The 25,567-nt window shown below is 38.5% G+C and overlaps 1 protein-coding gene and 1 pseudogene across 6 annotated transcripts in view; both read left to right on the top strand.

Moving 5' to 3' along the window:
• Positions 1–25,567, top strand: part of MAP3K20 (mitogen-activated protein kinase kinase kinase 20) — a 126,168-nt gene that overhangs the window by 59,663 nt on the left and 40,938 nt on the right. For all 6 annotated transcript variants that reach the window (XM_073305870.2, XM_073305876.1, XM_073305871.2 and 3 more), the window contains 4 exons: positions 7,860–7,946; positions 11,713–11,787; positions 17,042–17,148; positions 23,492–23,627. In XM_073305870.2, coding sequence (XP_073161971.1) covers positions 7,860–7,946; positions 11,713–11,787; positions 17,042–17,148; positions 23,492–23,627 — 405 coding nt within the window. The remainder of the gene's footprint in view (positions 1–7,859; positions 7,947–11,712; positions 11,788–17,041; positions 17,149–23,491; positions 23,628–25,567) is intronic.
• On the top strand, positions 3,827–4,326 carry LOC140895302 (adenosine 5'-monophosphoramidase HINT1 pseudogene; annotated as a pseudogene).

Here is a 25,567-nt window from a genome sequence, read left to right on the forward strand (position 1 = left end):
ACCTATGTCTGAGCTATTGAAGTCCTCAAATCATGGTTTAAAGACTTCAAGGAGAATCCTCCAGCAAGTGACCCGTGCCCCATGCTACAGAGGAAGGCAAAAAATCTCCAGGGCCTCTTCCAATCTGCCCTGGAGGAAAATTCCTTCCCGACCCCAAATATGGCGATTAGCTAAATCCTGAGCATATGGGCAAGATTCACCAGCCAGATACCCAGGAAAGAATTCTCTGTAGTAACTCAGATCCCACCCCATCTAACATCCCATCACAGGCCATTGGGCCTATTTACCATGAATATTTAAAGATCAATCAATTGCCAAAATCATGTTATCCCATCATACCATCTCCTCCATAAACTTATGGAGTTTAATCTTAAAGCCAGATAGGTCTTGGAAGGCTATTCCAAAACTTCACTCCTCTGATGGTTAGAAACCTTCGTCTAATTTCAAGTCTAAACTTCCCAATGACCAGATTATATCCATTTTTTCTTGTGTCCACATTGGTACGGAACTTAAATAATTCCTCTCCCTCTCTGGTATTTATCCTCTGATATATTTATAGAGAGCAATCATATGTCCCTCAACCTTCTTTTAGTTAGACTAAACAAGCCAAGCTCCTTGAGTCTCCTTTCATAAAACAGGTTGTCCATTCCTCAGATCATCCTAGTAGCCCTTCTCTGTACCCGTTCCAGTTTGAATTCATCCTTCTTAAACATGGGAGACCAGAACTGCACACAGTATTCCAGGTAAGGTCTCAAAGTGCCTTGTATAACGGTACTAAAAACCTCCTTATCTCTACTGGAATGCCTGATGCATCCCAAGACCGCATTAGCTTTTTTCATGGCCACATCACATTGGCGGGTCATAGTCATCCCATGATCAACCAATACTCCAAGGTCCTTCTCCTCCTCCGTTACTTCTAATTGATGCGTCCCCAGTATATAACAAAAATTCTTGTTGTTAATCCCTAAATGCATAACCTTACACTTCTCACTATTAAATTTAATCCTATTACTATTACTCCAGTTTACAGAATTGTTTAATATATTATTATATTAGGTATAGCACAAACCGTAGGAGCATTTAGTTGGTAAAGTTAAAATTTATTTGTCCTGTGTATAAACAGTAAAGATAATTTGTTAATTCTGTGATTATAGGTAAAACTCAGAGAACTTACAGTATAGCCATATGCTAGCCAGTTCACTATTAGTGAAATATTTTAATACAATAACCTTCCCACAAAATGGTTTTGCATATATATACAGAGTTACATTGGCCTATGCCTTGTTGTCTTATAGCGATATTTCGGTGTGCATAATAATATGTGATCCATATGGCTGTTTTATCATTCATATGTATTTTGGAGACAAATATGTTCTCCTATGGACACGTCCAATGTTTTAGAATTTTTAAATACTGTCATGGGGTGCACCACTCACTGCTTGTCTGGCACCACCTCCTGGTCTCTCAAGGTCGATACCCCTTTCTGTGGTCGCATCCCGTCACATTGTCTCTGTCCCAGGAACTGCAGCATCCTCTTTGTGACTTAGTCCTCCAGCTAAGTCACTCAGCATTCCCCCTTTTGGGGTACAATCCTTCAATTCCCTGTCATTACCACAGTGACCCAGGCAGTCTTCCCATTCACTGCCCTACTGGTTTATACCATGCCCTCGGTGGCTGGTAGGGGAAGCCAGGTCCACCCTCTACTCCATGTTCCAGTCCAAGGACCCTCAACCCAGCAGTTCTGGGCTTTTCTCTCCCAGCTCTCGCTGCTCCTTCCCTGGACTGCTTCCTACAACTCCTTGTTCCCCTCCTTGTGCTGAGTGTACCAGGTCCAAACCCTCCACCCTCTTCTCAGGGAGTGACTGCCCTTTCCCTGCTCCATCTGTTGCCAGCTTTCTGGCTTTATAGGCCCCACCTGTTCCTGCACAGCTGAACCTAATTGCAATCAGCTCCCTAGCTCTTCCTCCAGGTGGGTGGAGTTAATAGGCCTATCTGGCCATCTTAACCCCTTCCAGTCCTGTGTGGGATGGATACCCCATCACAGACACCTATGACCTGATCCACCCTGATTATGTTCCAGTTTTCCACCCCTCTAGCACCATTGATTTCAATGTAGATATTCAGGTGTAAAAGCAGAGTAATGCAGTGGTGAATCAGACTCTTGCAAAATGCAGTGATCCAGATTCTCTGCTGGGAATTACTGACTTAGTAAAGAATTTCTCCTAGTATATCTTTGAAAGTTGGAATTCTCCTCAACTAAACTTTTAGACTAGTAGTGAATCTGCTTAAAGGCTAAGAATTAACACCTTTGAAAAAGTAGATCTCTTGCTCTTACAATGATTTGATATATAAAAACAAATTTTGAACAGTTCACTTTCAAAGTGTAACACTTGCCAGTGGCCTTTGTGCTAGACAGACAAATCTGCTTTTCTTCAGCTGAAATGCTGATAACAAAGAGCAGGATCCTTTTCAAATGTAAACTAATGAGACGCTAGGAAAGGTCATTCTATTTGCAGAATCTGTAGTCTTCCCTACATTTTTTTTTCCTGGAATGGGTTTACTTTCTATAAACTATTATGTGGCTGTGAATGTTGTTTGTTGTGTAAGAGAGCCTCTTCCCATCAAATGACCAGTAATTTCTGTCAGCACTTAGGCCTGAGTCTTTCCTCAGCTGAGGTGAACTTTCCTATTTGCAAATGGGTCATATTGCATTAGAAAGGATCTCTCAGATATTGCATTCCAGTGTTTAGAGTAATTTGTTCTGCTCTTCATGATTGGCTTAATGGCTTCCAAATTCTCCCTTTGAGATTTAGTAAATTATTTCATAAGGTTGACTAACAAATAAAACCAAATATTCCAGCTGATTTATCCAGACACAAACATAGGTCTTGGATTTTCTCTGAACCACCAAATCGATACTGCTCTAAACAACGGATGCTAAGTATCAGAATCTATCAGCCTAGATTTTCAGTCGCGTAGCTAAAGTTTCTTTCTAATGTCATTATGTGTTGTACAGACTATAATTCTTCACTTGTCTAGCTGCTTTGAAAATGCTTGTGGAATAATGATGTTCACTCTTTAAAACAGCCGTAGCTGTTTTGAAATTGTAAAGAAATACACTCAGAACATCAGTTATTTTATCCTAGCTCTGCAGAGTTCCATTTGGATATATTGTATATGTATTTAATTTTGGGGGGTTTATGCAGTGTCTTTCATAGCTGACATATTTTAGCACTTATTAAAACAATTAATTAAATACTGGTTGTGTAGAGGCTGTGACGTTAAATGCAGCAGCTGTTGGCAATTGCTCACACTTTGACCTGGGTGTGAGAACTTATTTATTTTACACTGGGGTTATCCCATACTCTTTTTGAAAAGAATTATGGGATCTTAACTTCTATTTGGATAGGTGCAGAGAGTTGCTGGACTAATCTCGTTGTCAGGTCTCATACAAAGACCATGACCTGTAGTAGCACAAGACCATCACCCCTCCTGCTGCACTTCTTCTAACCCTGGTTATGAGTCCAAGTCAATAAGAGAGCTGTGTAAAACTATCCGTGTTCTGTTTTCTACCTGTTGTTTTCACCAGAGAGTTGAATAAAGAATGAAAAATGGTGTGCTTAAATTACTAAATTGTGACTTCCCCTAGCCTGTTTTTCTGGCACTCGGAGTTTTTTACCAATTTCATTCTCATATGGGATTTATACTGATATCTTTCAGTCATACAGATGAAGTGGTAACAAGTGAATAACACAGACTCATTAACTAGTTTGCAGTGCAGGTCTATTTACCTGGACTCTGCACGCAGAGGGCCGAGCCAGCAGCGATGGCCAATGAGATCCGTAAGGCGCAGGCCACCCGGCCCGGCGGGGAAACCATCTTTGGGAAGATCATCCACAAGGAGATCCTGGCCAAAATCATCTTCGAGGATGAGGGAGTGCATTGCGTTCCATGACATTTCACCTCAAGCTCCAACACATTTCCTAGTGGTTCCTAAGAAGCCAATTGTCCAATTATCTGAAGCAGAAGATTCAGATGAATCTCTTCTTGGGCATTTAATGATTGTTGACAAGAAGTGTGCTGCTGAATTGGGCTTGACCAACGGATACCAAATGGTCATGAATGAAGGGCCAGATGGTGGGCAGTCTGTCTATCTTGTACATCTCCATGTTCTTGGTGGACGTCAGTTGGGCTGGCCTCCTGGCTAAGTTGCAGCAAGAATCACCATTCTGTGTGAAAATGATCCCTGCATAGATTTAATACATTGCCCAAGAATCCAACTACTGTTAACATGTTCAATTACCTTTTTCTGTAAAGGGCAGTAAAAGTTTTAGCATATTAAAAAGAAAAAACAAAAAAACCAAAAAAAACCCAGGAGATGTGTAGAACATGTAAGCATAGTCTCAGCCATAGAAGTTGTGAAACAGTTAGATCCTTACATATATTTTTTGTTATTTTTGTTAAACATCTTAAAATTATATATTTAATATGAAATAACGTTATAGTAACCACTTCAAAACCACCTTGAATCATTTTCATCTCATCCAGCTTAACTCAAGGCTAGTATTAAGTATCTTCGGACGGCAACATCTACAGCTCTCATCAGATGGAAGAACGGATCATTCGAAAATCTTCAGCAGATCTTAAAGAGGCTGAGGAAAAAGGATCTGAGAAGACCCCATTCTACCTTCAAAATCCCTTCTTTCGTTTCACCTTCTCTAAAAGCAGTATTCAAACAATTAAATTCAGGATTGATTGCTATGCTGAAACCCTCTACATGAACACAAACTTTTACAGGTAGTGTGGATTAAAAGGGATATCCTCATTTATTTGGTCTTCCATTATCCACATTCCAGACCTAGCCACTACTGACTAGTGTAGTGGTCTCTTCTAAGGATTGTCTGAATACAGTTATTCCTGATTAGCAATCACTGATAAACTCCTTGCGTGCACACCCTTATTCCAGAATAAGCTTAAAGGTAAACCAGAACAAGGCACTCTTATTCTGGAATAAGAGTGTCCATAAATGGAGTTAATCAAGTATAGTTAATCGGAGATAACTCCATGTATAGAAAGCCCTTCACAAAAAGAAAAGAGGAGAAAGTACATGACAATTTTGAAGTTGACATGCTAGAGTCAACATGAAATTTGTTGTGGGTCTGGTCTTTATGAGGACTCTTTTACAAAAAATCCCCTGTTGTTGCTACTGCCATTTCAAAGCCAGAGTGGTAACAAGGGGAAGAGCTCTCGTGTAGACAAGACACCAGCGGCCATCAGTATTTTAATCATTGTTGTGTAGACCTGCTCTGAGCAAAGATAGACAATACGGTACTTAAACTGCTGGCAGCTCCCTGGAGCCCTGTCTGTAGTGTTCCTAGCGTAACTGCCCCCAGTGGAACTGAACTTGAAGTAATAGTGGGAATTTTTAGGAACTAAGTAATGTTGGGAAAGTATTTGAAACTTTCTGAAAAAGACAATCACACTCTTGCTCTTCATTTCCTGTCCTCCTCCCCACATGTTCACTTTCTCTCTATCTGTTCACAAGAAGGAGACTGAGCTCTAGGGACCACAATTTGCAAACCTCTGCGGTAAATCCTTTTATGTATGGTTCTCTGAACTGTGTCTACAGTTAGACTGCTTCCCTCTGCAGTTTTGGTTCCACTTTGACTGACAGTCTATTGTAGCCAATTCATAAGACTGTGTTGAAACTCTTACAAAAACAAGGCAATTAAAATGTTACCATGGAGCTCCAGTTTGGTGGGAAAATCTTTATTTAGATTGTTGATTTGAATATGAAATTGGCGTCACTGACAAAGCTTGTTCTACGTAAATCTTTTGGAAATAACAGAGACTTTTGGGACTCAAGTTCCTCATCTTTTGGCTTTCTAATGCTACTAGTGAACAATAGGGATACTAAAAGGGAATTCTTCCTACTTTTCTCAGATTCCTTAATCTCTTCTGGGTTATGAAGTATAGTTTGGAGTATTTGGAGCTAATACAGTTAGGTTAGGAAACCAGTGAGCTATATAAGACAATGGAAATAAAAGTAAAAATGGCATCAAAAACGAATTCAGTGCAAAATGTTCTGTGGAAATTTATGTGCATGAATGGAAACATACAACCACTACCTGTTGTGTGAGAAAAGCATAATTGTTGTCTTTTACAGCTACAGGCTTTTGGTGGTATATGAAACCTACATATTTCAATATGTAATATTGTTCATTTGAAGAATTTTAAATAATATTTTACAATTCTAACCATTATTATACATTTGATGTGTGATCTTTAGTGAGAATTCCTGTGGCGTTTTGTAGTACATAGGGCACAATAGCCCCACAGTTATACAGATGAGGTAATTCTGCGAGTCTGCTCACCTGCACAGTTTGGTGGCTTTTGTTTTATGCTGACTGCTTATTGGGGTGTCTGAGCTTCATGGGAATACCAAATTAGTGAATTTTTTTTTTTGCAGTTAAATTCCCTTCTTTTCCTCAGCCTTACCAGCAGATGTGTGGTAACTGGAATAACAAATTGAGTTGTATTTTCCTTCTTCTAAAGGGAATGAACTAAACCAACAGGGGATTGGGTAACTGTATGAATACTTTCCCTTGAAAATTTTTAGTACAATGACTTCTAAGATACTTTTACCTTTACTAATCAGGTTCTGGCTCAATCAGAATTATTGGCAGCTCTTTTGATAGAACACCCTGTTCATTTGATTTTTCTGCCAATATTGTGTCCGCCAATATTCTTGCATGTTCCTACTAATTACCTTCAAAGTTGGCCATAATTCATTGAAAATGATGTGGCTTGAATAAGCCTGAGTACTAGCCCAAATAGCATAGGATATCAAGACTTATACAAGGTGCTTGGAACTTTTGGCTAAGTGGTCAATAAATGTTGGCCCCTTTTTGGTGTGTTTTGAGCTGAAGAAGTTTTTATATAGTTATTTATATCTGTATCAAGAGATACATATATGGAGATCCAGTGTAGTAGATACATGTATGAATGGAGACGAGAGTGACTTTTAACTTGTTAAACTCCAATATTATGTCTCTATAGTAGAAAAAGAAGTTGGGCTTATTGATTCTTAGCTCTTTTGGTGATGTTGATCTCATTTTTACAAAGTATTTGAGATTCTCAGTTACCATTTGATTTAATGAGTTGGTGCAATATGTGCAAAAATGTTACATGTATACACAGATGGAGGAGATCCTCCCATGTCTGAAAATAAAGTATTGTAGGGAGATTAAAGATAAAATATTAATATCCGATATCTGCTATACCACTTAGTTTAATATAATCACAAACTTGTTGGCAGCGACAATTATTATATTACTTACAAAGTATATTTTGGGTTGGGTGTTTTGTTATAGGCATATCTCAGAAGCTAAAAACGTATAGGCTCAGATACTGTTTACTAAGAAGTTGTTGTTACTGTTGTTGTTACTGTTACTAAGAAGCCATCTGTAGTTGTATAGAAATATTTTAAAATGTCGGATTATTGTAATGAAAAGGTTTGTCTAGTTGGGGTTGGGGAGAGGGAGTTCACTATCTTGCAAGGATGAACCACCACTTTATGGTTTAAAGGAAAGAGAATATTTCCTATGGGTTTCACAAAATTGCAGACCCTGGGCCCCGCGCAACACAGTTTTTTATTTGGTTTTGCTTTAGAGAGAAAAACAGAAATAATAAAATTAATTTAGAGAGAGGATCTTGCACACAAACATTTGTCCAAGTTACTGCAAATGGGATCTGGTTGCCGATTAATTGGATACAGATAGTGCTGTATCAGGGTTTAATGATGTATTTAAAATACAAAGTACAGAAATAAAAATTCTTTTCTTTTTTTTCTGCTCCAGGTTCTCTGGGAGATGCTAACAAGGGAGGTCCCCTTTAAAGGCTTGGAAGGATTACAAGTAGCTTGGCTTGTAGTGGAAAAAAACGAGGTAAGACTACATTTCTACATTCAGGTACATAGATCAGAAAACAGTATTGGGGTTTTGCAAAAGACTTTTTCATCTTCTTCAAATTGAAAGTAAGTTCACGCGTATGGAAAGATTAGCAGTAGGAGCTAACACAAAGGGTCAAAGTGATGTTATTCCTCATGAATGGACCCTTTACATCTAATTGTTGCAGCTTCACGTCGTGATGCTGTAGATCAAAAATTGTACAAGTACTGTACTAGTTTCTCAGTCTCAATTGTAAAACCTAGGGGTTTGTTCTTAGTGATGAAAGAAGCCATTGCGTCCAAGGTAGGGGAACAGTTTAACTCCATCTCCTGCGTTTAGGACATCTTTTTACTGGCCGGGAGTTGATATATCTGTAAGAGACCTTCAGCTACTTCAACTTAACTCTCCCAGCAGGAGTCACTATAGTACAAGAAACTGCCGCTTAGATGAGAATTTCAAAAATAAAAGAAGAAAAAATAGTTTAAAAAAAAAGAGAGAAATTACAGTTTTGCCACCTACGTTCAACACTACATTGAAGATGAGCTCCTCACTGGTATTGGCAAGGCTGTGGCATAGCTGCAAGCTTCCTCATGCAGAGTCTTTCCATTTCAAAAGAACTTCAGTGGTGTAAACACCGTTTGTACAGCGTCCCCAGCCTCGCTTTTCTTCTTCGCACAAATTGAAGCTTTCAGTTAGTTGGGCATGTGAGCTATATGTCTGAACACATGGTTCTTTGATATCAAAGACAGTAACTACATTTAAAAAACATTTAAAGTTGGGACTGTACCACACACAGACAAGCATGGAAATCTCAGTTAAGAGGAAACCTCTACTATCTAGACATAGTGGAAGCTTGGGTAACATTATAATACAACCCAGTATCTCTACAATAAAATTTTATATTCTTCTATACAAACTGTTTCCCAAAATACTTAAATAAAATAGAGTTAAATATTAAATAGCAGAGGGAGAGACAAATGAAGAGGGAAACACCTTTGTATTTTTTCTTTTTTAGTTCTGTTTGGGGACTGGATTGGTTCCACTCCCTGTCCAAGTATATGAGATGTCCAGATTAGTTGGAAATGCTACATTAATAGAGAGAAGCCTTATGAACTCAGCCTTCTACAGAATAATATTTCCAGAACAGGAAACAAATGGGATTCCTTCTCCCATTATGGAAAAAGCCTCATACAGCTAATGCCAAGTTATTTTGGAGAGAGAGACCAGAAACTTTTCCATATACTGTATATGGCATTCCTGTGCATATCAAGTACACAGGTTTATGCAGGATCTGCCATACAATACCAGACCATTTAAAATGATTTGAAGAGAACTGATTTTCGGCTGAAAGATGTTAAAGGGTACAGATATATTTCCTCATGGTTTTCCAAAGCAAGGAACTATTAAAATATATTATAAGCAAAATATGGGCATGCCATGCTGCCTTACATGCCGCCAGAAGAAGCTTAAGAAAAAACAAGTGTCCTTCATGAACCTCTCAATACTAGATGTTAGTTGCAACAGCATGGTGGTGCCTATTACACAGTCTTCCTTCCTAAGTGGTGCAGTGAATGAGTTGACACTGATAGTTTAACTCTCACAGATTATTTTTTTAATCTGATCACAATCTATTGAATATGCCCAACACAGTCCTGCAAAATAACAGTCCTGCAATAACTTGCTCTCCTATTCCTCACTTCTCCAACAGAAGAAAAATGGAATGTTTGTGTGTCTCACAGCAAGTAAATAAATATAAAGGGGCAGGTTCTTCTCTCAAATAAACCAGTGCAAACCCTACTGATGTCAATGAGGTTGCATAGGTGCGATTCAGAGCAGAATTAAACACACTGTTGATCCAATCTTGCGTTCTTCTCCCTCTAAAAGTCAGTGCAGAACTCCCCATAAAAGTCAGTGCAGAACTGGTTCTAAAGCATACTCACTGAGGGCAAAGATCAACCTGGTGCAAAGGGAGTTCCTAAGAGGTTAAGTAGGACTTCAGTGGTGCCTGGGTCTTGTTTTAGTCTTCTGCACACAGGTGAATTTCATCCTTCGTGAATATTTTCCATTTTAATCCAGACCTGCTCCACCCCCAATATGAATGCTCAGATTATGGTTGGCATTAGCTAATGACAAATTAATACTGAGAATATCTTCTTTATTATGGTATGATAGCCTTGGAATATGCTACCTATATATTTCCTGACAAATTACATTCTGCACACATAAAACAGATGTAATTGATGATTACGTGTCTCCTGTTAATTTATTTTCCATCTACTGGAACAGTGAGGGTTACACACAAATGCCATAGCAAGGCTAGCAGACATATTTTTAGGCAAATGACTTGACCGAGTATCAAATAGCCGTGCAATTTGTTCATGCACTGTAGGAATTTCAGTGTATTTTTTGTGCAGAAAGCCTTTTCACCAGCAATGCATTATTTTAATAATTACACTCACACAATAAAGGCATTACTGGTCTCATGTTTCCAGTTTTTGTCTTGTTTAAATGCTAATGCAGACAAATTTGTTGTACTCCTATTTTGGCATGCTGTGGCTCATATGGCTTTGCAGGTCACGTTGTAGTAATATAATGGTATAATTTGATACAACTTGCTCTGCTTTACTTGTGCAGTGCCAGAATTAGTGCAGCAAAGTGCCTGGGATAGCAAGTTGGTTTGAATGGAACTATAATATCTTGGTTAGATCATCTTTATATGCCTCTGTCCTGTTTATAGGACTAGAGAATCATTTTTCCATCTTGGCCTCTCAGATTTCTAGGTCCTTCCAGATCCTCCAATGAAGAACCATTCTGTTGTGTATTTACATATCTATTTTAGTTGGTATCAAACATCTGAAGTCCGTTAACTGAGAGCCCAGGGTATCTCCTTGTAATGTAATGTGGTAAAGATACTCATTTCATCAAATGTAGAGATTGGGTTTGGATCTTTCCAGACTGAAAAAGAGTTTGCAAATTAAAAGTTGCCTCTAAGAGAGCCTGTTTTAGGTATCTTTCTAATTCCCTACAAAGGAAACCAAATTGGTTTAGAACTCGTTCTTTGTTGCAGCAGTCCTGGTTGTAATTGTTTTGTAATTGTACAGCTAATGGTTTTAGTACTGGCCTTGAGTTCTTTTTTTGAGCAACTGATATCACAATTAATCAGTCTGACCACAGCTTCATGAAACTTACCTTGTGGAGTAAGGTTCTCATAGAAATCTTTTATATTTTTTTTAACTTCATCACCTCCTCAGACAATGCAATGTGTATTTCAGCCATTTCTCTGTGATATCAACAGTGATTTTACTAAAATATTGCTGGATTACTTTATGTGGGAGAAAGGGGTTAAGTTTTCTCCCACATCACATTTATATTTACATCTGTGGACACCCAGTAATGCAGTTAATTGGATCCAAACATTTAATATTCATTTGCGAGACTTTCCATGGGCTTGCCTCATTTGATCTATTGGGCACATGTTAATTTTTTAACCTACTATGTTTGAATATTTGCTCCACCCATCCCTTATGAGTCTAACCGTACCTGTCCATGGTGTCTTCTTTTGGATTTTGAACATTGATCCTCAATTTTGGACTTTTGTCATACCGGCCTTTATTCTGTTAATGATTATTTTGAACAATTGCCTCATCTTTTTGCTTGAAACATCAAATGACCGGTCTTATGGAAAGTATTATGACTAAACCATTAAAAAAAAATAAAATGCTCTTTGCTGTCATTTAACTGGTGAATCCTCTCTCCATTGCAGAGATTAACCATTCCAAGCAGTTGTCCCAGAAGTTTTGCAGAACTGATGCATCAGTGTTGGGAAGCTGATTCAAAGGTAATTTCATTTATTGTGTTCACGTTAAATGTATTTATTTCTTTTTTGTCTTCATCAATTTAGTGTGTAAGTCTTATTTTGTAGGGCACAGCTGGCCTATTACTGCTGCTGCAAACCAATTCAAAACTGTTAGCTAGGGCTTTTCATTATGATCATCTAGAACATATGGCTGGATGCCTCTCTTGCCTTCTAAAGCCAGACCTGTTTAAGGAAGTCAGCATTGGGATACTGACTGGAACAGCTGTGCATAAGGTAGGATGGGAAGAACTAATACATTTTTTCTGTAACTTAATGAAAAAATAGTTTAGTTCTTACCTATAAAACAAATTTTCTTCATAAAATTATTTCTTCACAGAAGTCCCAAAGCAGTTGCACATATAATGTAATGATTAAAGGCCTGATTCTGACACCCTAAGCACATTGGGAGCATTTGCAATATACATTCCTGCACGGTGTGAATAAGGATGGCAGAACAAGCCCTAAATTAACATGAAAACAGAATAAAAAGCAACTTCAAGAAGAGTTGTTATATCAAGCTTGTAAACCTTTGCACCTGTTTAACTGCCCTTGTGGGGATAACTAAAAGAGTAATTTAAAGGAATATTTACTTAGTAAAGACTCATATAGATGATGGGAAAAGTCCATTTTAGTTCAGTCCACTGCCCTATTCTGCTGTGCAGAAAATTAGTTGGAAAGATACCTGTGGAGGTAGCTGGAAAACAGTTCATAATGGCATCAGCTTTGTTATCAAATGTGAGCAGGCATTTCCTTCTCTTGTGAAGATAGGTAACGAAGGAAAATGATATTGCTTTACTCAGTTTGGTGGAGTCAGAATTCTGGTCCCGTTGAAGTCAATAAGAGTTTTGCCACTGCTTCAGTGGAACCAGGATTTGTTCCTGGATGAATTGGCTACTTTAAAGCTAGATCGTCTTGTTGCTTGGAAAGAACCTGAGAGGGAGATAGGAAGAAGAAAACCTTCCTTGTAGAGTTTTTCCCCAGATTTTTATGTGGGGGACAAGGCATGTTCTCTCATTGAATGAGTGGAGGGTTCTGTCCCTCAAGACCCTTGAGATCCACCAACAACATGGTGCCTTCCAAATGAAGACTCTGTGCCTCTTCATTGCAGACTCCTTAGCCCCCTCCAGTTTCCTATGAAGGGAGTCCCTTCGTTCCTAGACAGCTATGATGAAAAGTTAATGCAGCATCGTGCTGCTTTTCTGCAAATTGCTGGAGCATAACAACCATTTCCTTAGGCCACTTCCTCGTGAGACACAGATCTCCAGAGATGGTGATGAGAAGATGGCCCTTCTTCTGTAAAAGAGGAGAGAGCTGCACGTGGAGGGACTTTCTGCATAGGAATCTAAGGTGACAGACTAGCACCTAGTGATAAAGGGTTCTTCTGAAATATTGGTGGCCAACTTGCTTGTTGTTAAAGTCATCGCTTCAGAGGGAGTATATAGTGCAATCCTTGTTATAGACTACTGTGACCTTATTGTAATACCACAATATGCAACTCCCCTGTGATTTGCCTGTGATTAGTCTGTCAGTTTTTAGGCTTTGCTTTCAATTTTATAGAATTTCTTACTATTTGAAGAAAATTATCTATCCCATTGAATTGAAATCGCTATGAATAAAGCATGCATAGAGGAATTGTATTTATATGGTAAAACCTATAAGTTAAAGTAACTTTAGTAAAGTGCTTTTTACATGGAAAAAGACAATTATGTGCTAAGTATTAATAATGATTATTAAAGAGCACCTCCAATAGGCAACTACTTGTCTTAGACAACCACTTTCAAGACAACCTATTTTTCTAAGATATTAGATAGTTGCTTTTACAAGATTTCTCCCTATTGATCTCTTTATTTAGTAGAGAAGTTTACCTTAAAACAGGGTCTTGTATTTCTTACAGTTTCATATGTTTCTACAGCTTATCCTCCACCTGATCTGGGACATCATAAATTATTAGAAATACCATTATCATCTGAGGCTTGGGAACTGGGAGAGGTAGTTGGAACAGATAAAGTAATAGAATCAAAGGACCTGTTTTTATACAAACATGCCAAGTAATAAATATTGAGTTAAGGAAAACACTGAAAATATTCGTCACAATTCATTGGAATTGGAATTTCTTTTATAAAGTTTTTCCATGAGGCATTGAGATGTAAGTGCCAAGATTTTTAAAAAGTGACTAGTGATTTTGGGTATCCAACTTGAAACCTCTTTCAGGAGTCTTGTTTTCAGAAAGTGCTGAGCACCCACTGACCAAAAAGAAGGTATCTCAAGCTGGGCACCCCAAATCACGCGTCACTTTTCCACATCTTAGCCAAAGTCCTCAATCTGTGCTTACAGTGTTTTTATTAAATTAAAAGGTACCTTCCTTTTAAAAAAAAAAAAAAAAATCAGTGTAGACCTGTTGCCTCATTCTAGCTCCAGACAAAATCCCATCTACCTTTGAGAGAAAAGCTGTTGCCAAGGCTGATTCAGGTACCTACCAGGCCTGTAAAACAGTTGGTGTCCACATGCATAGATGCACAAGCATTCCCAGTACTGTTGTGAATGTCCACTTGGAACAAAGTTTTGACAACTCCTGTGGCTGTCCTGGTTCACTGCTTGCCAATTTGGTAGTAGTGTGTGCAGGAACCTCAGGTATCGTATTGACCATTGTATTGCTTCATACAACTAACTCAGTCACTCAATGCTTTGAACTGCCCTTCAGAGACAGCTCTGTTCTCTGTCAACCATTATATTCCCTCCCTCTGTTTAGGCAGGTCTGAGAGCAGCATAAGAAGTAGTTGGCTGGTCTCCGCCCTGCACAGTACTTCCCAAAGACCCCCAGAAAGACATACCAAGCAGAATGCGCACAAACATTCTGGAAACGAAACTTGTATTAATTTCAATATTTTATTGCTTATGTAACAGGGGCTTGTGACGCCTCTTTTGCAGACCATGGCATTGTCAAAGAGGGCTTCCCCAGGAACCCTGGGTAACAGGGCTGCTCTCTCTTCATCTGCTCCTGAAAATCAGATAATGCAACTAGTTTAGTAAGGACACACTACACACCTATTAAGTGATTGTATAGTGTTTAATAGCACTACACAAATACATTAATGGTGTCTGGGGTTTCCAACATGTTCTGGAAGCTGTCCCATTGCATATCCCACACTCCAGGCAAACAGAGGTGGAACATCAATGAAAAGCTATTGAAATTACAGGAATGCATTTAGCATACATTGCTACTCACAAACCCAAAACAGGGCAAGTGACTGCAGCCCTGACCTTGTGCATTTCACTGGATTTGGGTCAGCAACAGCTAAATATATGAAAAGAATAAAACAAGTTGAAAAATCAGCTCCTGGCCTCCTGGAGCAGCACCACCCAAAACTAGCAATGATTGTATTCTGGGACTCTAAGCACAGAGTAAAATGGGTACAAGGGAGCCTCCTGCTAAGCTTTACCTATAACATCATCCATGTGGAATTGTGTGATGGTGTAGTCCCCGTCCGCTGTAATGCATGTGGAGATTCACTAACGGGAGAGAACCATTGTAACAAACTACTGGGATTCTTTACTAGAAACAATTTATAGAATTATAGCAACAGGTACAAATAAAGTACTGCCACGTTTGCACTTGCTACCGTGTTATGTTCCAGGTTACAGTACAGGGAACTCTATGGGATAGGAGCCAAAATGCACAGATACAGCAATGGCTGGGCAAACGCTGAGAAAATCTGCTTGCTGCACCATTTGCCTGAAAATTGTGTAGATGGACCAAAAAATGACAGACAAAAAAAGCCTCCAGTTAGCGTTGAATAGTGCAGCACTACTGTATAAGAGAGGTTGTCTTTTTTTTGTTATACATTTGACACTTTTTATGCTGTTTGACATTTGAAATAAAGAAATTGTCTCTCTTTTATAATGTAGAAATCACTTAGATCTTCCTGGGAGAGACACCTCAGCATTGTTCCTAATTGTTTTTGTGCACCCAAATTAAAACGCACGTTTTAATTGCTGCATCTGTAATTTTAGCAGAAATGGTGTAATTACCGATGAGATGCAGAGAGAATGGGCATCATCCCTTTATTATGTATCTACATTTTGTCTCAACCTTTTGTCTCAACCTTGCCTGGGGTCTGTCAAACAGACTAATGGAGTCACTGCTCTTTCAAGAAATATATTTAACTGTGGCTTTTTCAGTTTTCAACAATTATCTTACTCTATAGCTTCCTTTGTGACTGCAGAAAGTAGAAAATGCAGAGAAGTTATGACTGCTCTGAATGATGAGTGAATTTAGTTTTCATAAAGGGGTTTAAGAATGACCGCCTTTAGTTTTGCACAGGACATGAATAGCACATGCATGGGTACTGTGAACTTCCCCCCCTGACTGCTTTGGCAACATGCCCAGCTTTGTCATGGAGGAATCACCACAATTGTCCTGATGTCTGTTCAGTCCCTGACTTCTGCTGAGACTACCAACAAAGGTGCCCGTTATGGAGGGGCAATTTTTGTGATGTGGACCTTTGTCTAGTAGGAATTGAACTGAGATCTCACACTCGGGCTACCAAATGGCTTGTAGCTATTCAGTACAAGCTATTTGGTACAAGCTATCAATAGTGTTGGGTTCCTACCTGTGACCTACAGTTGCAAAGCTGTGTTATGAAAGGCATTGCCAATCCCTGGGAGGCGTGCTTCTCCCAGATTAGGACTGTTAGGTAGAATTTTCCTTCTTTGCACGAGAAACCCTTCTTTCTAATCATTATAAATCCCTTATTATATTGTTGTTGTTGTTAATTATTTTACATTGTGGTAGTAGCAGGTTGGGGCCCCACAGAATCATAGAATATCCGGGTTGTAAGGGACCTCAGGAGGTCATCTAGTCCAACCCCCTGCTCAAAGCAGGACCAATCCCTAATTTTTTCCCCAGATCGCTAAATGGCCCCCTCAAGGATTGAACTCACAACCTGGGCTTAGCAGGTCAGTGCTCAAACCACTGAGCTATCCCTCCCCTGCCATAATTGTAGATTGTACCAGTTTTTGTGCTGACTTTTCCAGTGGAAAGTGTACAGTTTAAATATATGGGTTTAGAATAATTTTTCCATGAGCTGAACACCTGATAATTATGTAGGCAGCATCCCAGTCTGTGTGCTGTTTGCAGGCTTGTGCTTGCAGTTGCAGTAGGAGAAATCCCATTAATGTTTTAACATTGTCCGATATTAAAACAAAACCCTGATTATTGTTATCATTTTGTCTTCAGAAAAGACCATCTTTCAAGCAGATCATTTCAATTCTGGAATCCATGTCCAATGACAGCAACCTTCCAGACCAGTGTAACTCATTCCTGCATAACAAGGCAGAGTGGAGGTATGTTTCTTTGCTTCCATAATAAGATGGTATGGTGTTCAGGTGAAATGATGTGGGCAAATTAAGACTCTTTCCAGAGGGTTAAGTGCCAAATTGTGTGGCTGGCATTAGAGTTACTAAAAGGAGAAGAAATCAGATTCAGGTGGCAAGATGGCAACCACTTTCTTAATACAAAATACTTGTTCTGTAGATATTTTTGGAACATATTTGATCTTGGTTTTTTTCAAGACTACCCAGAATGTTGTGGAACGTGAGTTATGAGTCAATACGCTTAAGCTGTGCATTTTATTAATATTACACTATATGGGTTTTGCCATCCAAATCTTAAAACCAGGGGTGTGAATTCAGTCTCTAACGTGAAGATATTTGTGATTCAAGCTACATATTACTACATTTGTACATATCTGTGTGTATAAGTGTGCAAATTACATGTTACGCAGGGAAGGGACATAAAAGGCCAAATTTTCAAAACAAGCCTACATTTATGAGTCTGAATCTTTGCATGTGCAGCCACTTGGTGTTATCAGTTGTGCATCCACATGATAGGACTTACTTCTGCCAACCCGTTATTTGTGATAATGCACAAAAATTGTTTGAACAAATGATACAACCTGTTTCCAGTGGTATGCTTACAAATGGAGACCCAGGTAAAGGGCCCTTTCCATTATTTGAAACAGTTTTTGATCCAATTTTCAATCTATTTTATATGTGTGCAAAGAATAACATAAGAGAAATGTTCCAAAAGCTTCTTTCTCAGTATGTAAGCTTAGCGCGTCACAATATTTCTTAGTGTTTGGACAAGAATTTTGAAAGCAGATCTGCACAGGCAGAGGATGATCTTATTGCAGTCTATATTAAGAAGCTTTGGCCACTGTCCAGGTAAACTGGGAGCACAAATACTCAAATATTCTGTGCCTGCAGCTCTGAAAACAAGCAAAGAAAAACATTCAAGAAAACTGGAGCTGGGAAGTAAAGAATAAGGAAGAGATTATAGACATGGGGTTTAAACAAAACAATCCCAAACTTTGTTGGTAAACTTCAAAGGGGAATTGATAACTAGGGAATTTTATTGTGTGTGTGGAAAAAGTGAGCACAAGATGGGATGTTTGAGCCAGGTCACATGATGAGAGTATAAATAGCATGTTTTAGAGCTGACATTATTCCTGCACTGACTCAGCAGAGAATCTCCTAACTGCATCTCAGCTCTCAGTACAGTATACTAACATTTTGCGCCATCTGCTGATATAAAATGTAAACTGCATGTATACTAGAAAATCTGCAGTTTGATCTTGAAGTGCCTGGTACACAACAAATTTCTAATGTATTGATTTTCAACTATCTAAAAATATTATTTTTGTTGAAAGTTCAGCTAGGTTTTATTTACCAGATGAGGAAATCTGTTGTTCTTATGTTTAATTTTTCCATGTTTGTTTAAACTGCACTTAAGTTGTTGGATGGCTTCTATTTGTCACATTTATTTTTTTATAAGAAATCAATATATCTGTTTCCCTATCTTCCCTCTACCACTCCCCCCCAGTTGGCCTTGAGATATCTTTTGAATATGCTTGTCTCTCAAATAGGGATCCACCAGATTCTTTTGGGATATGAATTGTTTGTTGGACACCATGATTCTTGCAGATTTCTGGACTGGTATTTTATCTGTGTTGCATTTTTGGTAGCAATCAGAAGGCAAAAAATGTTGGAAGAATAAGTCTAATCATGCGGGTTTATTATGTGACCACAAGCAGCCTCCACATTTTCTGCCACTATCCTTTTAAACTTTGGCAAGGTCAGTCCTGCTACTATAATGGTAATTGCTCCTTTTTTTTTTTTTTTATAATCCAGATAGCTGCCTTTTGCATTATTCAGTGTTAAACTTCATATAAGACGTTAATCCAATGGATCTGGTAAGGAATATTTATATTAGAGATGGGCAAGTACTCAGATTCCTGAAGGAACCAAACAACTATCCACTAAATCTGGTCCATTCAGCAAAGTAGATACCTGTTGAATTGACATTCAGTAAGATTAAACTTTTATTCTTTTGGCAAGTTTATTCCTTTATTAGGAATCTTCTTACCTGTTTTATGAAATATTTCATTTTGGGGCACAGAAGCTGTTGCATTGTGAATACTGGTTGATGTTTTGTAAACATAAAGCACTGCAAGTGAAAAGTGTTGTTCTAGCCATGGAAAGGCATTTCAGCAAAGGTACAGTTTCAAGTTAAAAATGAATTATAGAATTTTTCAGAAGAGTTGATAAACTTATAGACAAGGGAATCAGGAGAGGAAAAAAACTTATTCGTGATCAAGAACAATTCACTTGGAAGCAAAGATAAATTCTGAGTTAAGTAGTCAGAGAAATGTGACACAGTTAGAAAGAAATTGGGGTGTATGGAGGTATGAATAGTGGGGTGTATGGAGACTCCATCCAGCAGTTGGGATGAAAAGAGTTTACTCTCCTGCTGATTAGAATAAGAGCCACAATTGCCTGCCCTGCGTCTAGGGACATGTTTTCATGTGGACATTCAGGGAAGATAATGAGAATTAACTAAGGTGTGCAAATTTAAAGAGCCTTAGTTAAAATGCATTAAATTCCTGTGTGGACTCTCTTACTCAGAAGTAAAGTGGCCCAAGGGGATTAAGCTAAAGCAAATTTGAGGCCACTGTACTTTGGAATGAGAGCAGCCACAAGGGGCTTTAAGGCACTATAACTAGGGGCTTTTCTACAATTACAGCGCTGCAGTGATACTGCTGCACAGGCAGCGCCGTCGTAGCACTTAGTGAAGATGCTTCCTATGCCAATGGAGGGCTTCTCCTGTTGACATAGTTAGCCTACCTTCTCGAGAGGTGGTAGCTATGTTGACAGGAGAAGCTGTCCCATTGACACAGTGCTATTTACACCAGGAGTTAGATCAGTACAACTGCGTTGCTCAGGGGTTCACACCCCTGAGAGATGCAGTTATACCAACCTAAGTTTCTTGTGTAGACCAAGCCTCAGGCTCTTTAAATTTACCCTTTTAGTTAAGGTGAATTAACATTCCTGCGTGTCCTGGTGTAGACATGTCCTAGGAATTTGGCCAGTAGCAAGTTGGGCCAGCTGTAGGTAAGAATAGGAAGTGCTGTCAAGAGTTAGCTCGGATGATGACTGGCTGCAGAAGTCACAGAGAAGATTGGAGCCGAGGTTGAGAACGGGGATGTGGCTCTCTCCTTGCAGAACCTTTGGAGAGGTGAGCCACGCTCTGTTACTTACATCTGGGATTTGGCTGAAGCCACTCACTGCTGAGGAAAGTCGATTTTCATTTGTTTCTCCCTTAAAAGGGCAGAGCACTCTTTTGTTTTGTATAATGATCAGCAGTAAATTGCACCCCAACGGGGCTATATGATGCCACAGAGTACATAGACTCCTCTTGGACTTACTGTGGCTCTGACTGGCATGAAACAGAGAACTAGAGAGTTAATTTTGTACAGCATGGCAGAGTAAAGATAGGCAGATGGCAATTTGTCCCATCTCTAATATGTTTTTGATTGCAAGCTTCCTGTGATGTCTGCTGGTAAAAATCCAAAGTATTTGATTTAATATGTCTGTTTTTATCATTGTCTAAACATAATCCATATCTTCTTCTTCCCCCATATCTGATATTTTTACAAATGGAGGTCCTTGTTTCTGACTAACAGTCTCAGGACTGGCAACATAAAACTTATTTTGAAGAGCATATTTAATAGTTCTTTCTGCAGGTCTCTTATTAGGGTTGAAAAGTAATGTAAATGTTCATTGTTAAATAGAGACTGTATTTAGTATGCATTTTTTTTCATGTATACTAGCCACATTCTTTCCCTTTTTTTGAGAGCCTCTATTCTGGCTATTTAAATGTGATCGTATTAATGCTTGTTTTGATCTATCAATGAAAGTGCAAAACTAAAAAAAAAATCACATACAAGTCACCATTTTTGTGTGTATCATTTATAAGAAGACACATTCTCTGAGACTGTAGGGTGAAATGGTTCAACAAAATCAAGCAAGCAAGATCAAACTGCAGAGCTACAGATGCACACGTCTTACAATGTATGTTTCCAGCTGCTGTGTCTGTGAAGTAACAGACTCATTAACTGGGCAATGTGCGGTAGCTTTCTCTTTAATTACACTGTTTTATTATGTACAGTGGAATTATTTTTCAGAATGCAGCTGTTTTCGCAGACTGACCTTTTATTGTAAGAGAGGTGTCTGTCTAATGAGGAGAGATAAGCACAGCACACAGTATGCTTTTGACGTATGGAAAGCTATTGGTACCAGGACTGTCCTGTTGCAGAATTTTATTTAAGAGAAAACTATAATTGACATATTTTAAAATGTATAAAACTACCTATAAGTAGCAATAAAGTTGAGACACAAACCAACAAAAGCAATGCTAACAAGTGTCCTCAAATTGTCCTGTTGTACACACAATAGATATAATAATATACATGGTACATAACATAAGTTAGAATATTAACATCATCAGTTTTCTTGTTCTTGTCATTTTCAGGCCTTTTAAATTACACAGTACTTAGTCGACTTGGCCCTTTAAAAAGGGTAGATGTTTTAGTCAAAAAATGTATTAACTGTTCTCCTCTGCAAAACTGGCTGTAACAGTTTTTGCAAGGCCTACAAGATGTGAGGTCTTCCTGGAAATCAAGGGACTGACGGTTATGTTGCTTGCTAGACCTTCAAAGGCCAGCCTTGGGTGAAGGGATTGTGAATCACTTATGGTCTTTAGGAAAAAACTAACAACAAGCTTTCAACCCTAGTAATCTGTTCGCATTAGTTCATGTTTTCAAGCCTACTTCTTTTCTTTTCTTTTTTTAAATGAGGGTTGAGTTCCCCTTCATGTTTGTAGGTACCATCTTGGAATAGTACATGAGCTTTCACAAACTTTCAGCCTGAGCTGCCTAAGGTGGGTGTTCCAGCTGAATCACGCTATGCTAGATTTGGAGGAACACTACCAAAAAAAAAAAAAGTATTTACATTCTTTCAAAAAACCCAGAATTCACTTTGCTCCAGTGTTTGTAGCCCCTTTTATTTGCGTTTTGCAAACACCTGTGGGAGCAAATGTCGTTTGCAAGGTTTTTCCACCTCCACAAAACAATCTTGTGAATAGTTGTTCAGGAGCATTTGCAGCTGAAGTATTCATGTAGCCATCTTGAAACCTCCCTGTGGGAGTTTAGAGAGCAGAAACAATGCCATGTGACTAACCAGTCAGACAGCATGAATAGTGGACATTTGAGGCAGCAATTAGGGTTCACAGTTTGCAGCAATCTACAGGCTACACTTTGTTCATATAAGGCATTAGTCAAATAACTTCAAATAATGAGTAAATAAGTACAAATCAAAGTCTGTTCTTGATTATTCACAAGGAAAAACCTGGGCTAACATCAATGAATTATTTGTTTGGCCCATCTCTATTAAAAACAGATTAGTGTACATATTATAGAAGAGAGATTGTTGAATGATGTTCGAAGGGGACTGATGGATGTTCCATCCAGAGACATTTTGATGCTAGATTGGACAAGCCATTAGAAAATATGCTAAAGGGAACAATCTTGCAGCTAATTCACCCCTCACAGATGAAACTTTACGAGAACGGTGTTGAAAACCCCTTTCCTACTCCTTCTTAACATCCCATCTCTCATACTCATTCACACCCTTATAAGTCCTTCCTTTAATTTCAGAGTCCAGGTATATTATGATTTGGGCCTCAAAAAACCCAACAGCCCTTTAAAATCAAAGCTAGTTTGATGTAGAGGGGTCCAATCCAAATCCTTGTGAATCCAAACTGTGTCCCACAACTTTCTATTATTTTAAGTAGTGTGACCAAAAAGCATTGGTGTGGGGTTACATATCTGTTATGTTTTAACCTTGAGAAACGGGAGTGGGGAAAGTCCTCTATTGAGACTGTGTATAACAAGCTTCAGCCCAAATAATATTTATGGCCAAGTTATAAACTCCAAGCAAATGAGGCTGTTAGCCTATACATATAGCAGTGCTAGTGATTATCGCTTCCGAACCGACTTTCCTTCACTGATAGCACCTATTTCATTATATTAAAAGAAAAGATGGGATTTTCCTTCTTCTTTTTTCTTTCTTTTTTTTTTAAGCAGTAAGGTATTCTGGTTTATACTCTAGTATAAACACTACCAGTTGTTTTTAATGCTCTGAAAGGCTTTGTTTTGGTGGTAATTAAATGTACTGCTTGAGTTAGTATGTACTTTTCAGCTTTTCACATTTAATTAATGTTCGTGTGGGAATTATGAACAATTTATATCTGTCAGAAAAAGACGAGACTTAACAAATTGTCTCTCTGCAGATGTGAAATTGAGGCAACCTTAGAGAGGCTGAAGAAACTGGAGCGTGATCTGAGCTTTAAAGAGCAGGAGCTAAAGGAACGGGAGAGACGTTTGAAAGTATGGGAGCAGAAGTTAACAGAACAGTCCAATACTCCTGTAAGTAAAATAATTCAATCTTTCCTCTGACTGCAAAAAGCATTTGGAGCATTGTATGAGCAAATCTAGGGAAATTCCAATGAAAGGTTTCTGTTATCTTCTCCATTTGGTCCTGTGGGGCTGTTATGGCCTATTTTATTAACCAATACAAATAATACTCTTTAAAATTCACTTAATGCATTATACATAAGATACTAACTGTGGGCCATATTGTGCCATCAGTAAATAAACAGTTTCCTGTTGATTTAATTGCATTTCTAAGCTTAAAAACTGATGGTCTTAAATGAGAGAGCAGCATGCTCTTTATATGTCCATATTGGTGCTAATCTTGAAAACAGTGTGATACAACAACAAAAATGGGCACTCTATTTCATATTTATTATTGTGACACTTCATAAATTTTTTGTTTTATATATTAAAGCTGCGTATTCAATAAAAGCACAATCCTGTTCTCATTAGACAACAAGAACTTTTCTGTTGACTTTAATGGAAACAGGATGGGGCCCTAAAAATAGTAACTTGTAGTCTCTGCAGAAAAAGACTTCAGAAATGTATCTGAGTGTTTGATAACTCGCTCTGCGAGGAACACATCTAAAATTGATGTCTTTACATTTTATAGAAGTCCACAAATCTTGAGTGAGGATTTGAGCCTTCAGTAGTTAATGTGTAGGACTGATAAATATCTTAGTACTAGAAAATGCACATTATTTTATTAACTGAAAGAAATGTGCCCATTTCCATGAATACATTAAAATAAATAGTATTTTCTGTATTAGCCTGAGCTCCTTGCTGAGGTTTAACTCTCATTGACTTCAGTGGAAATTTTGCTAGAAAGTGGAGTGCGTGGTCAGGCCCTGAGTGTTTGTACTGGAACAGAGTTAATTTAGCATCATAATTGTGATACTTGCTTAATAGAATTACAACACTTTTTTCTCCTTGTATTTTCAGTATTAGCCAAAACAAATATCAACTTAAGTTTGCAATAGTTTGCCATTCCCTTATGCAATCAGTTATGATTCTGTAGGTTCAGCATTCTAATACATAATTAAGTCCTGCATACATGGGAATATTGATTCTAGCCAATCCAGTTTACTTGCAACTTAGTTTTGAGGCACAGCGTATTGGCATTTATATGAATGAAGTTGTACACATGTTCCGGCTGTAAACATTTAGTAGTGTAATGATGAAGAATGAATGTTTTCCTATATCCAGACACTGTATGTTCTAAGTCGGTATCTGTGTGCTTGCTTTAACACCAGCAAACTTCCAGTAACTGAGCTGTGGGCTATCTCCTATACAGTCCACAGCACGAGATGCAGCCATAATGAGCCAATCTTTTTGTGAGCAAGGCCCTAAGGCTGTTTTATGCTGTACTTGCTTATCATGTCCACTTTTCACTTGTAGCTGGCATTGCTGAAGGAAGAATTCATTGTGCTAAGACCTGTTGTGCTTAACATGGACTTTCGTTCTGCATAACATTAACCCACCTCTCTTACTGCATTTAAATGATTGAGAACAGTGTGAAATACAGAGGTTTATTTTTCTGAGACCTTTAATGAACTACTGTGCTGCTGAACATCTCCATTTTCAAATTTTTGTGTAGACACAAAAACTTGCCCTGTTCTATCAGAGTTGCTTTCTTCATAGCAAAGTAGCGTCTATTCAGTGCTAATTTACAAATAAAAAGAAATCTTTTATTCCTAGCCATATGGAAAACAGCACTGATGGGTGTTCTCTTTGTAAGTGGTGATCCTTGCAGACAAGAGTCTCTGTGCTCCCTTCAAATGTGAAGCATGGAGGAGGGCAAATAAAACTAGAATTACGTAGAGCATGGGGGGTAGCTAGATCTATGCAACGTGATCCCCCACTTCTCGGCGCTCATGGGAGCTGCATCATGATGTGGTAAAGACTCCATGCCTGTGGGTGGCAGGAAGAGACAG

Source organism: Lepidochelys kempii, chromosome 11, assembly GCF_965140285.1.
Source record: "Lepidochelys kempii isolate rLepKem1 chromosome 11, rLepKem1.hap1, whole genome shotgun sequence".
NCBI classification, from domain to species: domain Eukaryota; kingdom Metazoa; phylum Chordata; order Testudines; family Cheloniidae; genus Lepidochelys; species Lepidochelys kempii.